This window comes from Silurus meridionalis, chromosome 4 (assembly GCF_014805685.1).
Source record: "Silurus meridionalis isolate SWU-2019-XX chromosome 4, ASM1480568v1, whole genome shotgun sequence".
Taxonomy (NCBI): Eukaryota; Metazoa; Chordata; class Actinopteri; order Siluriformes; family Siluridae; genus Silurus; species Silurus meridionalis.
Genome location: NC_060887.1, coordinates 13886538 through 13902962, shown reverse-complemented (window position 1 = coordinate 13902962; position 16425 = coordinate 13886538). Strand labels below are relative to the sequence as shown.

Here is a 16425-nt window from a genome sequence, read left to right as displayed (position 1 = left end):
CCTGCAAACTTGTACACTTTTTGCACGAGAGCTCTGCGATGTAACATAAGAGAACGCTGGAACTGGAAATTCTCGAAAAAAAAAGTGTGTGTGTAATAAACATCACGTAAGACAATCAAATTTCACACAGCTGTTTCAAACTCTTATAACCACTGTCGCCCCCTGGAAGCCCTTCCCCCCTTTTCCTCCATTTCACACCAGTAATATTCTAGTCCGGGTTCACACGTACAATAACATCTAGCCGTGTTCGTGTCATTGAGCTCACATTAGACAAGTACATCAATTACATTGAAGCATTAATTAATATCACTAGGAAAAGAGATTTACATATAAATGGACCTGAAATGATGGAGGTATTGGGGGTACATGCTTTTATGGTCCTTTTAGGAGAGAGTTTCAGAATAATTCAATTAAAATAAATCACTTTTCCAAGTTAGAAAGTGAAGTCCACGTATGTTACTGTTTTACAGTATTAACCAAGCGGTTCTAGGTGTATTTCTCTTTACTCGTTCATCTGAGAGAGGGCTGTTTTTGACCAGGAGATGGTAGAAAGCGGCGAGGCTTTTAAGGTGGACCTACATAGCTGTCAGTCATCCCAGATTCGAATTTTGACTGGCTAATCTGTCACTTTTATTACAGAACACCGAATGCTGACCCCGTGCTAGCATAGTTCGGTGTTAAAAATGCGAATCTCTTATGTAAAAGTGGAAATTCCTTTTAAACATGTGCTTCCAAATGTCTGCTAAAGCTCAGAGGTCAAAGGTGATGTCAAACTGTTGGACTTTCCTCTCAGCTCAGTCGTTCAATAACACAATGTCCTGCACATGTTTGTAATTTATTTTCCTGCCACCAGCCAGAGCCAGGGGTGATCCGCTCCGCCTTGACATAAGAACGAAAGAAAGAAGGAAATAGGAGAAAAAGGATCCAGCTGTGTTTTTCCCTTTGGCTTGCTGGAAATGAGCAAAGAGCTGCCAGGAAGAGGAATGCAGGCCGTTCCCTAGAGCTGAACAATGACGTGGGAGCAGTGTGTGGGAGAGAGGGAGAGAGAGAAAGAGAAAGAAAGCAAGTCGATCCAGTGTTGGCTGAGTATCTACTCCCCTCACAGCTGTAGTCCAGCTAGGCCTTTCCCGTTCCCCACCCCCCCCACCCTCAAGAAAAAGAAAAAAAAAAAGATCTTATCTGATTCTTTGTAAGCCACAGAGTTATATCTGTAAAATCATCAAAATGTGACCCTCAACTGCACCACAACTCACCTGGCTAGAGTGTGAACACCATGATGGCCAAGTATTAAATTAGATCACTATATGAGTTTTTTTGGTTGTTTTTTTTTGGTAACTTTCTCTATTGTCCAAATGCTCATCCATAAATATATTTTTGCTGAAGGTTTTTCAGTGAAGGTAAAGATTTTGTGGCTAAAGAAGAGTTTTGATCTATACCTTATACAGCATTATATGTAATATACATTATACATTATACATTTAATGTACATACATATGTATATTTGTTTATATCATTTATTTATATACATTGCTATTTGCACTTCTGGTTAAATGCATTTCATTGGCCCTGTACTTGTACTCTGACAATAACAAAGTTCAATCTAATCTTATAGAATCTGATCTGATTTTTGACAGGAGACTCCTTCCATAGGGTGTAATGATTTTTTTCTAGATCTTCTTTGAATAGAGCAGACCTAAAGGGAGAAATCTTACCATGGTGGATGAACGTGGATGGTGTCTCCTGTGCTGGGTGCCAGCTGATTGGCCGTTTCCTTGCTGAACAGAGCAACGCTCATCCCCCTGTCGGGGTGTCTATGGCATAGGGCAGCCCGCATTCCGCAAACCTCCTGCACTTTATGAACATGGAGAACCAGTACACCAGGTCTCTCCTCTGACACGACACGATAACAAACAAGAAAAAAAACAACATTCGGTCAAAAAACCGATTTTATATTTCACTCATTTTTACAATTACAAAGTAAGTAAAAACCTTCCATTCTGCACCATTCACACTATCCAGTCACTGATCATTTTCCAATCACAGCATGGCACATGGCTAACTATTGACAGATCAGGAATCTTCCAGCTTCCAACAAATATCCTGGAATAGTTGTTTTTTTTGTTTTTTATAATAATATCGGTGCATTAAAAATTGTCAAGATGTTAAAATCATGTTACTGTTTATGGCAGTAAACAGCTTCTGGTATATTTCAGTCTGAAATATGTGTGTGTAAGGGGGAACCATCCTCCCACACAATAACTACTGCTTCATATTCACCTTTGAACTCTACAGGACGTCTTATCTACCATCATTCTTCATTTTCCACCAATTTTCTTTTACACCCACCCCCACATATACACACACACACTCAAAAGCCAGAGTGAGGTATAAACACAGAAAAATCGTTATACCATGGAAAACAAAAACGGAAAAAATATGTATTTGATTTTTGTAGTTTCCTGTAACCACGACATGTTAAGTTCGGTTATGAACAGCAATATATTGCAGCTACAGTCAAGTTTACACCTTGTCATGTATTAAAAGTCGCCAGAAAACTGGAACGCTTCTGGTTTTGCAATCAAATCCATCAAACAGAGAGGAACCATAAAAATTTAAAACCTGAATAAAGTCTGTTTGAGGCGGACAATAAAAAAAAGGTTTTGTCTCGAAATGCAAAATATATGACTAATTAAACGTTACTGTTCTCTATAATAAACCGCATTGGCTTAAATGAAATGTCATCAATTTATATATATATTATCGTAAAAACAAAACTTTTCTAGATTTCAGCAAAAGTGACATCTGATGGGTTTTCCCACCTTAACACAAATAATGTCATTATCTGTGTGCTTGTGTGTGTGTGTGGGTGTGTGTGTGGGGTGTGTGTGTGTGTGTGTGTGTGTGTGTGTGTGTGTGTGTGTGTTTTATACCTGTTCCTGTGGCAAAGCCAGCTACAGGCTGGTGCCTCCAGAAGCTTATAGCTGACCTTTGTCGGCACTGAAGTCTATTCAGTCTCTCGGCCAGTCCCTGACTATAAAGATGCAAAAAAAAGCAGCTTCACAAATGTATAATCACCAGACTACTCACACATGTGCAGGATTTAATTTAGCTTCTACACATGTAACATCGATGTCAGCATCTAAAGACTGCTTTCGTAATTAAAAACACTGTTCGCAATCATTCCAACGATCCCGTTTCACCTCAGAAGTTGACGGGATTGTAATTGAAAGCCGTGTTATTTACAGACGTCTCCAGCAAAATAAATCAGAGCGTGAAAATAATTAAACAAACCAAACCTATAATTCGTACTTGGAACATTTCATTTCTTGGCCTATACCAAATGATATAGGCTTACCAACCATAGACAATTCATGAAGGCTGGTTTATCAGATCATTTACATAAAATGAAAAAGAAAAAAGAAAAAAAAAACACAAGTGTGAACAAGTTGTTTTTTTGGGTTTTTCCCCCTGATCATTTCATTTAAATAAACAATGTGCTTGCCAGGTCAATCTGACCTTGGCTGCTTTCACCAGCTGTAACTCATAAAGACTACAAAAACAAATAAGTCAATATTCAAAGCTAGAAAAAAAACCCTAAAAGCTTTTTACCACAAGAAATCCAGAAAATGTGAACGTTATATGGAGTATTTCAATAGAAGATGAAATTTAACCTATAGTTAGTGATGCTCAGCGCCATTTCCACACACGTGTCCTTGGATTCAGTAGCGCTCGATTCTCCCTTCACTCTAAATAGAAGGCGCAACCATTTCCAGCATAATAGTGCACCTGCCCCATGAATATATAGTCCTCTGACCTCAACGCTACTGAACACCTTTGGGATGAATTTAAACCGCACCCCAGGCCTCCTCACCCTACACCAGTACCTGACTTTACTAATGTCCTCGTTTACTGAATAAACACACTCCAGAATCTAGTAGAACACCTTCCCAGAAGTGTGGAGGTTATTCGAACAGTAAATTCGGACTAAATGTGGAATGATAAAAAGCACATGGTAATTTTACAATCAGGTGGCCACAAACATTTGCCCATATAGTCATCATACCTAGTTGATATATCATATCATATCTGTAGAAGAGCCAAGAGGATAACTCATGCATAATATAGTGCTACCACCACTGTGCTTTAGTCTATTCACTGGTTTCTGCCAGATGTTTGATCCAAGGACAAAAAGGTTAACTGGTCTCATCTGCACAAGGAAAACCTTTTATCAAATATGCTAAACAGGATTCTGTGTGTAATTCTTTTTGACTTGGCATGCTTTCATAAAGCCCAGCTTTGTAGTGTATCCAGACTGTGGTTTATATAATCACAGTTGTTTTTCAATTGTTTTTCATTTATAATAATGGCTTTGATATACTAATACTTATCCAAAACATTCTCTCACCCTTGCTTTCATAACTCTTGGGTTTAGTTATGTTCTCTAAAATATACCGGTTTTATATTCGGTTTTAGTGTTTAGTTTAGTAGGTTTTGCCTACTGCTCAATTAGGTTGCATTTTACACCAAAAAACCACCAAGTTCATGCCATGATTCAAACTGTTTGAGGTTAACCACAAAGACACAGTGTGTGTGGTTGTTCACACCTTTCAAACTTGCGCTTCTTTTTCCCGGAGTCCTCGGGTGTCTTCGAGGGGTTTTTATCGGTTTGTTTCTGAGGCGTCTGGAGTAGCGCTTGGGCAGACCGAACCCACTCGCTGATAGACCTGTTTTGCTGGCTTTGCTCCTGAGCAGAAGAATCCAGCTTGCTGGTGTTGTGATCACTATCTGAAGAGCAGTCCGAGATCTCAGCCGACACCTGACCATAAAGAGACTAATGCTAATTACTGACAATACAGCAAAAAAGAATGCTTCAGTGCCATTTAAATGAGACGTTAAAATCCATCAAAATTAGGGTTCAGTCTTCAACTGACTGCAGTAATATATTTATAGATAGATAGATAGATAGATAGAGATAGATAGATAGATAGATAGATAGATAGATAGATAGATAGATAGATAGATAGATAGATAGATAGATAGATAGATAGATAGTATATTAACATTTATCCATAAAGTTTACCTAAATTAATATACCATATTTATTTATTTTTCTACAATAAAATGCATAAAATGTAATGTAAATGTAAATAATTCAATAAGCTGATGTGGTCAGAAAGAAAATAATTTAATGGAAACATTATAATAATATTAATAATAATAATAATAATAATAATTAATAAAATCAGCACGATCAGGATACTTATATATATCCAGGAATCATTCATTTGGGAAATAACAAACATCAATCAAATAGTTTGTATGTGAAAAAAAAGAAAAAAGCAAAAAGCAAATATAAATGTGTACATTTTACTGAATATTACATATTATGCTAAAGAAATATAAGGGGAAAACATTTTAATAGAATTGGCTCAAATTAAATAATGGCTCAAATTGTTTTGATTGTGTAAAAAAAAATAAATAAATAAAATTTGAAACAATATATATATATATATATATATATATATATATATATATATATATATATATATATATATATATATATATAAAAAATGATAAAAATGTAATTATTATTAGTAGCAGTATTTGTATTAATTAGATACACATTCGATGAGCAGGAAGGTCAGGATCACTGTTAAACAGATCTCTGAGTCAGGTTGTAAATAAAACAGACAGCGGAAATGGCTAAATGCACATCTTTAATGAATGCAAAAAAAGCGGACGTGTTTGACGCAACAATGTGCTCGTGTGTGTCTCATGCCTAAAGACAACACATCTGACGCAGTAAAGGAACCAGTTTGTTGTGGAAAAATCTAGTGCACTACCTGCCTCCGTGTCATGTGGAGGCATGATCAGCATTCCAGCCGGCCCCATCAGCCCACGTGTGCTTTTTTTTTTTTTTTTTTTTTGAGTCAACTCCAACCCACAGGGCAGCGTGCCAAAAAACTCACACTGCACATGCTCACTTTCTCTTTATTCCCCCCTCCTGAATCTGTTTCTTCCAGTCCTTCTCTTGTCCCTCTAAGTTGATCCCACCCTATATTACACCTCCTCCTTCTCCAACCCCCCCCAAGCTCTAGAACACCATGTTCCTGGCTTGAAGTCAAAAATGCGTTCAAGCCCGCAGTGAGTGAAGCTGAATGGAGCTGTGTACACATTTCATACTCTATCAAACCTCTTTTCACTGCTGTTGTGTTTTTTTAATTTTATTTATTTAAATCCTCGGAGTGAGGAAGCCGTTCTGTCTTTCATACGTGTGCAGGAACAGGACGCACAACCAGTTTTATAGGGAACATTACCAAGCCTTAACTTCAACCACCTGACCAGCAAGTGCTAGATTACATGAAGGAGCGCAGGGCCGAAACTCAAATGATTCATGTGGGCAAACAAAGTCATATTTAATCATTTCAGCCCAAAACTGGCTACAAAATGAGATACTCCACCTCTGGGAATCACATAATCAAGTGATTTAAAGCAAAACAGAACTAAACCACAAACGCCGTCGTGTAGGTTGACAGCCAAAAGGGCTTTCAAGCAACATTTAAAAAAAAGCAAAGCAAAATTCCAGTGTGATGCTACATCATAATCCTGAGTGGAGTAACAAAACAGTCTTCGCTCTATCATCTGGAGGTTGGATTGTAAGTTTGTGTCTCGATAATTCCACAGCTGTGGCCTGGACTTCAACATTTTCAACTACACCAAAATTTGCCATGCTCTTGGGATAGGAGGCGCTCTCTCCAATGCCAATCACAGCTGAACCAGACGCCCGTGTGCAGCAGTGAACTTTAATATGCAGAAGAGGGCAGATAGCACTTACCCAGATTGTGTGGTTTTTCTGTTACGCAGCAGAAACTGATATCATGTGCCTCAGAAGTGCATGTCTGACCAATTCAAAGAAACAAACAATTAATTTCATGTTTTGTATTGACTCTCAAAAACGAATCGCGTAAATTGTGCCCAGGTAAAACACGTTTTAAATTGAAAATAATCAAAAGCAAACCCAAACTGAATCGATTTTCCACCAGATAAAAATGATTGTTTTTGGTCTGACTGCTCTAGAGCACAAAAAGCAGTGAAAAGATGCCTTTATTTTCATGCTTATAGAGGTGCCTTTAAGATTTTGAGACATTTTACATTTTGTTCAGCTCAAGGATATGTGATTCCCTACAAAGAATCTTCTAAAAACATTGATTTCATTAAAAGTAAAAACACCCAAACCTCCTAGGTCCTGCATCTACTGATTTTCGCTTACAATGATAAATCTCTATTTATTTTATGGAAAAAATTATTTTAATGCATAACCTGTGCTATAATGTTCATATATGTATACATTCCACTAAAAACGTGATACAAATTTGGCACATGATGAATAAACATTAAAGAAGGAGAAAAGAGAAAGAATTTCAAGATTTACAAATTCCTTGTCTTCTGCTATTGTATTCCATCTCCATTTTTAGTATCAGCTTGACACATTTGTTTGTTCCCACTTGGAAGGTACCAACACCACTATGAGAGTTTTTTCTCTGCTTTTAGATGTTTGATGTGAACATCAGCTGATTGAAGCTCTTGACTCAGATCTGCAATACACATATCACAGATAGAATAATTGTGTGTGATATTTTCCGATCTGCTTTGACCTCACCATAAAATGCAATATCAGAAGCTTTTTCTCCTGACTAAACAATATGTATAACTTCATACACCTTATTTGAATACTACTGTTCAGATATCTGAATATTCACATCACCACACCCATCACCTCCAGCTGAATATGTCTAGAAGTGAAACGACGTGCTCCAAACTGACGCACTAACAATCTCGAGTTCGGGTTGTTGTCTCTGCGGAGTTTAAATGGATTAGGCAGTGCAAACTGCACACCTAGTTATAACTGAGCTTATTCAGGATGTGTTCCATACTCACATTCATATCCAGTCATATCCAGTGTGAACCAGACCAGTATGAATTGCTTAGTGAGGCGAGAGACACAAGAATGAATATAATTAAGACTGTTCACACTCAGAAATTATACATAAATTTAGTAAGCTAAAAATGAGTTATTAAAAATGAAGTAATTAAATATTTTACTTTTGTAAATATAACTATTAGAAGAAAGTCATCTTCTTCTTTCGGCTTCTCCCATTAGGGGTCGCTACAGCGGATCATCTGTCTCCATACCACCCTGTCCTCTACATCTGCCTCTTTCAAACCAACTACCTGCATGTCTTCCCTCACAACATCTGTAAACCTCCCTGGTGGCTATACCCCGATATACCCCATGTCCCTCCTCTGCACATGTCCAAACCATCTCAATCTCGCCTCCTCACCTTGTTACCAAAACGTCCTACATGCGCTGTCCCTCTAATAAACTAATTTCTAATCCGGTCCATTCTCGTCACTCCCAACGAAAACCTAAACATCTTCAGCTCTGCTACCTCCAGCTCCACCTCCTGTCTTTTAGTCAATGCCACTGTCTCTTATCCATACAACATCACAGGTCTCACCACAGTCCTATAAACTTTCCCTTTCACTCTTGCAGATACTCTTCTATCACAAATCACTCCTGCTATCAATATTCTCCACCCACTTCACCCTGCCTGCACTCTTTTCTTCACTTCTCTAACACACTCTCCATTACTTTGCACTGTTGACCCCAGGGACCTGAACTCCTCCACCTTCTCCACCTCTTCTCCCTGCAACCCGCACCACTCCACTGCCCTCCCTTTCATTCACACACATGTACTCTGTCTTACTCCTACTGACTTTCATTCTCCTTTTCTCCAGCGTGTACCTCCACCTCTTCAGGCTCTTCTCAACCTGCTCCCTTCTCTCACCACAAATCACAATATCATCCACAAACATCATTGTCCATTGAGACTCCTGTCTGACCTTGTCCGTCAACCTGTCCATTACCACTGCAAACAGGAAAGGGCTCAGAGCCGTTACTTGATGCAGTTTACTACTACAAACAAGTAGCAACAATAAAAATAGTAACAAATTAAACAATATAAATAATATAAAATAATAATAACAATATGCTGTTAACAAACGGAAATAAATTGTTATTAATTTAATATTAAAATAATATATATAGTAAAATCTGAAAGTGTATATTAAGTAATCATGTACTGTAATATCAAGCTGAGAAAACAGTGCTGTTTATAGACAGTGTTTCATTTCAGCATGTTTATTCTCACATCATTTCCAGTGTTCCCAGTATAAAACAGTTGATAAAGACATAAATAAATGGATGAATTAATTAATTAATTCATTAATGAATGAATGAAAGAATGAATGGAATGAAGATGGTTTTTAAGGAACCACACTGCCCCTTGGTGGGTGAACGAACTCCAGCTCCTAAACTAGGCATGAAAAGTGAGACTTAAAGATGTTTGTTATGTGAGAGCTCACAGGAACATTATGATTTACCACTAAAGTAAAAACCAGCACAGACGCAAATACATATTTTTAAAAACCTTCTTCTCTTCTCTTCTTTTCATCCTTCTAACACCATGGGCACTAGATTTCACCAACACGTCAACAAATATTCATATTCCGATCCTAAACATCCGATTAAATTTTTCTATTAAAATAATAAACAAAATGCTACCATAAAATGAGCTTTCAATTAATAATTAGTAAAAGAAAATAATAATACAAATTTATAATACAGAAATATCGCAATAAAGACAATATTTCAGTGAAGGACTTCATGGCATTATTTATCACGATATTGAAATCATAACATTGCATTGCCCAGACCTAACAGCTGTCTTAAAAAAATTTAAGCTAACATTAAACAAACACATTAAAAAATAAATAAATTAATAACACATATTTTGATTGGGTTTAGTTTGGGATGACATTTCAAATGATTTCCCTTCACCATTGTGTTACGTCTCGATACTTTTACTCACCAGAGAAATTTGCTCCGTTGAAATGTCCTCGTGCTCACTTTCTGAATCAATGGTGGGAAGCTCGTCTGTATCTATGAACATTTAACCGCAGGAAAACAAAAATATTATTATATTTTATTGCGCTGGCAATAAGATAAGATAAGTACTTGGGTGAGGGCTAGAAAGTGAAAAGAGTTCACTGAGCTAATAAATAAATAAATAAATAAATAAATAAATAAATAAATAAATAAGAAAGAAAGAAAGAAAGAAAGAAAGAAAGAAAGAAAGGTTACATTGGAGACTTTCCAGTAATGCGGAATATATTTTTTCCCCCCCAAAGTGAACACACATACGGCACACAAGCAAAAGGTGGTCATTCTTACAAATAACGTACACTTGTGCATTAAACCTTTTTTTTTTTTTTTATGTACACTTGTGTTTGGTTGAGAAATTCCTTAATCGGTATAAAGAAATTAATTGTATTCAACCACATAAATGGTCGATTGGTCAGAACACTGTGTGGTTCCTGTATATAGAGTATCATGACTCTGTATTTACTAGGACATGGGGAGGGGGTGTGCATGTTCCCACAGCCCTGAGTGTCTACATACTGTAAATATGAGCCACAAACTACTGAAGTGTCTGACCCAACAAATAAACAAGGAATCCCTGACACGCGAACTCTGTACATTTCTTTTTAACCTCTTAATGATTAAAAGCCCAAAAAGCTTGAGTCAAGAAAGTTTTCTTCACCTGCTCCTGTGCTGAGGAAGCGGCTGTATCTGCTGGACGCTCTGGGCGTTGATCTGGATCGCAGAATGCTCTTTGTAACGACGTGAGAAAGTGGGAGCTGCTGTTCACTGTCTGACTGCTCGTCCTCGCTCGATGTCCAGGCGATGTGAACGGGATCCTCTCCTCCTGATGAATGCATGAATGGCAGATGTTTTATTCCTCTTGCTGTACAGCATTTCCATACGATGTATGTAAAAGCTCGCTTTTCGTTTTAAGACCACCCATAATACGTGTTGAAGTAGTGTTGATCCTGGAGATGGAAATACACTTTCCATTTCTACTGAAGTGGAAGCCCCTGTGCACGATGTGCTGGTAACCTATTAGCATTAATATACAGAAGCTCCCCACTTCACGAACTTTCACTTTACAAACTTTCACGGATACGAACAAACCTGATATGTTGTAGTATATTTTATTGTTTATTTGATAGTATTTATAGCTCTTACAACATTAGGAGATATGCGTAGTCAATAACAAACACAGTAAGGAACAGATTTATTCTACGGATGGTCGTTCGGAAAGGAGCATCTGTATAACCCTAAAGTTTTCTAATCCCAGATTAGATAGATTTAGATTTTTTTTTTTTTTATTAATTAATTAAAAATAAAAAAATAAAAAAATGCACAAAAATCCTCTGATCTATCAAATTTAAAGATTTTGCAGTGATGATAAATTCCCACCTTCATGTGGTAATTACTGGTTATTTATTGGTACAACTGTAATCTTTAGGTGCTTCTGTAAATGTGATCGAATCCACGGAAATAAATCAAATCAATTCTTTAAGCGTGACAGCACCTACCAGATGTGGACGTCTGCGCCAATCTGCCCGTCTGTCTTCCAGCAATGTGTTTCTTATTAAAAAAGAAAAAAAAGAAGAAAAATAAAAGTTTTTTAAGTAAATATTTAGTGATGTTCTTAGTAAATTCAAGCACAGATAAAGATATGTGAAAAGCTGTGTGTGTGTATATTCCTCGCCCTTCACCTCCATCCCGGGTGTGTCCAGAAAACTGTCCCCGCATCTCTCCCATGACGACTTTGTAGCTTTCGGTGTCTCTGGGATTCTCCTTTTGCAGAACGTTTCCGTGACGTCCTCCGGAAACAACACGCACTTCATGTCCCGCAACTTCTTTTTGCGCTTTGGAGGACAGGAGGTTTGGTCATATCAAAATTCCATGAAAGACAACGAGAAGAACGTCCATCTTTATAATTGTCCAGCTTTATAATACAGTTGGACGACGTTGCTGTCGAAGTGCTGACATTTGGTCAGGTGGTGTTGATTATTTTTTTGTGCACAATTTTACACAACTGACTTATTAACAATCAGATCATTAATATTATCTTAACCACACTGCTAAACAATAACCATAACTTTAGTATCCTGCTCCAATATCTTTATCATCTCATTTCTGCACATTACTAAACCTGAAGTTATGTAACTTGAGCTTGGCAACATGTCTCGTTTCTGTGTGTTGTCAAACGATGAAACCCTCAACCTAACCTAACCCTGGTGTTGAAGCATGGAATGGTAGCCATGTTGCTTTCTTTCACCCCAAAAAATGTCTCCAAAAAGTAACCCTAACCCATATTTGTAAAATTCAATTCTAGTATGCATATTTAGAAATCTACTACACATATGATAAAATCTAGTATGCATACTTAAAAATCTAGTATGGATATTTAAATTTCTACATACTAGAATTTTACAATTTGTTAATTGAAGATTTCTTTTTGAAAGATTGCTTTATTACTTGTTTGATCTTTGTTTCATTCTGGCATGTTGAAGACGCTGTTGTGTTGATGGTTAATTCAGTATTGAGTTGTACATTCTAATTTGTGTTTTAGGACAAAAATCTCACAAATTAACTATTTAGGGCTTTTCCTAACATTGTTGAGCACTAGTGCATCTTAAGTACTTAAGTACTCTTCAAATCAGATACTCTAATAAGACTTTTACTCAAGTCCTATTGGAATTGGTGACTTGAATTGGTGAACTTGTAGTGGAGAACGTTAAGCAGTAAGGTAACTATATTTTACTTAAGTATGGTTTTCAGCTCCTCTTTACACCTCTGGTTGTGGTGAAGTTTGTTCCAATTAGCAACAGTCCAGACAGAATTACAAGGTGTTGAAGCATGCAATGGTTGCCATGTTGCTTTCTTTCACCCCAAAAATGTCTCCAAAAGTAACCCTAACCCACTTAAACATCTAGTATGCATATTTAGAAATCTACTACACATATGATAAAATCTAGTATGCATACTTAAAAATCTAGTATGGATATTTAAATTTCTACATACTAGAATTTTACAATTTGTTAATTGAAGATTTCTTTTTGAAAGATTGCTTTATTACTTGTTTGATCTTTGTTTCATTCTGGCATGTTGAAGACGCTGTTGTGTTGATGGTTAATTCAGTATTGAGTTGTACATTCTGATTTGTGTTTTAGGAAAGGAAATCTCACAAATCAACTGTTTAGAGCTTTGATCATTGAATTATCTCATTCTGACAATTTAATTATCTAATTTATTTATAGAACTGAGATAATCAATTAAGATAATACTTTTCAGGTTACCAAGTGGAGATCACAATTATCTTTTTTTTATAATTTTTCCTCAGATAAAACCTAAAACCTTGTAACTGTCTCGTTCCTACATGTAACCAAGTGGTGGTGATCCCTCAATTATCTCATTCTGACGATTTTTTTTTTTAATCTCATTTCCTCATATTACTATTGTGTCTTGGCGGTTCCGCATTTGCTCCTTCGACACAGGTAAAGAGCTTTGGCATTATCCTTGACAACACCCTATCTTTTGAAGCATATATTAAAAGATCACTCAGACAGTTTACTATCACATCTGTAATATAAATGTCCTTCGCCCCGGCCCTCTCAATGAGGAGCACTGCTATTATGATTCATGCTCATGTCACCTCACCCATGGGCTATTGTTATGGTGTTTTCTTGGGTCTTCCCCATAAAATCCTAGACAAGTTACAGATTTTGCAGAACTCAGCTGCACGAATACTCACTAAAAACCCCTACGATGGACCACATATCTCTTATTCCACAGCGGCACTGGCTTCCTATTAAACAGCGCACTGAATATAAACTCTTAGATCAATGTCCTCATCTAATTGAATCCTTCCACGTATGCGTTTGGCAACTATGGGATCTTGAGCTTTTAGCTACGCCGCACCATACCTGTGGAATTTACTTTCTCTTGATATCCTCAACAGACACTGAATTTGTAAGTTTTTGTGTTTGTATAGTGTTTCGTAATTTTAAACTGCTCTTGTTAATTTTTGTTTTTATTGTACGTAAGGTTGTTCCTGCATGTGATCACTCAATAATCTCATTCTGATCTTTTTATTATCTCAATTTTCTTACATTACTTAACCTAAAGCCATGTCTCATTACTGCATACTGCCAAGTGGTGATCACTCAATTATCTTGTTCTGACAACTTTATTATCTTGTGTCCTCCTGTTACTAAACCGTGGCCACAAATAAATTGTTGATCATCTCATTCCCATGACTGAATGATCTCGTTCCTTCTCATACACTATACACCGTGGGAGTGGTAGCGCAGTGGTTAAGTGCTGGGTTACTGATCTGATGGTTGGGCGTTCGGGGTATCGGCAAGCTGGCACTCTTGGGCCCCTGAGCGAGGCCCTTGACCCTCTGTGCTCCAGGGGCGGCGTATCATGGCTGACCCTGCGCTCTGAGCCCAGCTTCTGAGCAAGCTGAGATATGCAAAGAACGACTTTTACTGTACTGTAATGTATATGTGACAGATAAAGACATCTGACTTAGCACGTCATGATTTTATTCTCCCATGTTATTCAGGAGAGGCCATAACTGAACCATCTCATTCCTGTGAACTAATTTTGCCATTAAGGACTTGATGATCTCATTCCATCACATCAGTAAGACATGACTGCAAAGTCGACGATTATGTCCACTGTCTTGTTTATTTCCTAACCAGTTTCCACAACATAATTATCTCATCCTCATAATGTCAGTATCTCGTGATTAACTCATTTATTTGACATATGACTCCACTTTCTCTCTCATAGCAATAGATCTTTCTGATTTTCTATTATTTCATATTTTTAAAAAAATATATTATTTAGAATTGACAAGGTGGTAAAAAGGTTTGCTTGAGACAGTTAAAGAGCTGTGTGTTTGAGAATAAAACACAACCCACCCATGTTACCACTAACTAAACTATTCATTATTTTCTTGCACACCACCACCACCAGTCCAAGACTTAAACATCTCGTTCCCATGCTTTACTTTACTCAGTAATCGTTCTTGATTCTTCATATTATTCTTTATAACTTTCTTTCATGGAACAGTGTTGACTTCTGCTTCACTGCACCGCTGATTATTTACCTGTGCGTGCACCACACGCTGTGTGTTTGTTATATCACGTGGGGGTTTTGTGTTTATTTCATGCATGAGTTGTTCTTACCTTTAAAAAAGGAGCCATTGCATTCATTCCCAAAGTAAAATTAAATAAAACGTGATGTAACTGGTTTAAAGTTTCTATAATTGTTTTTTTTTTCCCGGGTCTCTTAAGCACAGCGTCTTCCTCTGCGGCTCACATCAGTGCAACAAACCCGCAGCGCTGACACCAAGCGGCCGAGTGAATGTATTGCAACAACTCTAACTGCAACAAAATATATTCGGTTCCATGATAACAGTTAAATACTGTAAATGTTTAATAAGCAAGGCCTTCTCTTCTATTATTAAATAGAATTATCTGCTGGCATAAACACTTTCAGAACTAATGATTCACGTTTTTATAGATTTATGTCCATTAATATGTAATAAATTCATAACGTTTCTCTGGTTTGCACTGCTCCCAGAAGTGTCTGTTTGCGAGTTTCTCTCCAGTCAGATTTCAGTTGTTATGTTACAGGTTGTCAGGGTCAAAATCTGCTGTGAGGCCTTAAGAATCAGCGACACAGGCACCTGAAGCTTAAAGTACATGCTGCATGAAGCTGTTGATTTAACCAGATTTCAAGTTGGCAACACCAGAGCCATCTAGCAGGCATACAATAACATTAGCATTTTCACATCCTGTTGTTTTTTTTTTGGATGGTCAGAAAGCGCATTAGTCAGAGCTCTTAAACCGCTTCTGTAGCACACTGCACAAGGTCAAATATAATTGTGTGGAGATTTATTGTGACTTTGGTGAATTTAAGAACAATGGTTGGCAATGAAAATGCAGTGTGTGTTATTTTTGTTAGTGGTATGAATCTGAAATCGAACTGAATTATTTTTGTCACGGGCATGACTGAGCTGCTTTTATGTTTTACTGAGTTTTATACTGTTTTAATGCATGTTTTATGCATGGTTTAAATACGTTTCCAGTTAATTTCAAAAGGCTGCTGTTTTATTGCACTCTGTCTATTGGCCAGATAAGGGGGGGAAAGAGAAGATAATTGTATTGTATTGTATTATTGAGGATTGAAGAGGACTGCATTTCATTTCCATGGGGAGGTCTGAAATTAGGCTACAGGAGGCCTATGCACGTTGCACATTTTGTTGTATTTTCGAATCCTAAAGTAAAAATGACATCAAAAATCAGATTTCTTTATTGTATTTCTTTAATTTCATCAATGCAATGAAACATAATACATTAAAATTATAATGAAAGTTAAACTTAAAACACCATCGTACAGCAGAGTAGTCACGTGGTGCGTCATTCTCTCCAGGATGC

General features: G+C 37.1%; 1 protein-coding gene across 2 annotated transcripts in view; it reads right to left on the bottom strand.

Annotated features, from left to right (window-relative positions):
* Nucleotides 1-15326, bottom strand: part of spidr (scaffold protein involved in DNA repair) — a 36212-nt gene extending 20886 nt beyond the window's left edge. Inside the window, exons 1-8 of one of the 2 annotated variants that reach the window (XM_046847776.1) lie at nt 15172-15326; nt 11686-11838; nt 11503-11554; nt 10665-10829; nt 9933-10003; nt 4605-4831; nt 2931-3031; nt 1713-1890 (exon numbers count right to left, since the gene is read on the bottom strand). In XM_046847776.1, coding sequence (XP_046703732.1) covers nt 1713-1890; nt 2931-3031; nt 4605-4831; nt 9933-10003; nt 10665-10829; nt 11503-11554; nt 11686-11838; nt 15172-15198 — 974 coding nt within the window. In that variant the 5' untranslated portion in view covers nt 15199-15326. The remainder of the gene's footprint in view (nt 1-1712; nt 1891-2930; nt 3032-4604; nt 4832-9932; nt 10004-10664; nt 10830-11502; nt 11555-11685; nt 11839-15171) is intronic. The other variant, XM_046847777.1, reaches the window with a different exon arrangement.
* Nucleotides 15327-16425: the final 1099 nt, after the last annotated feature.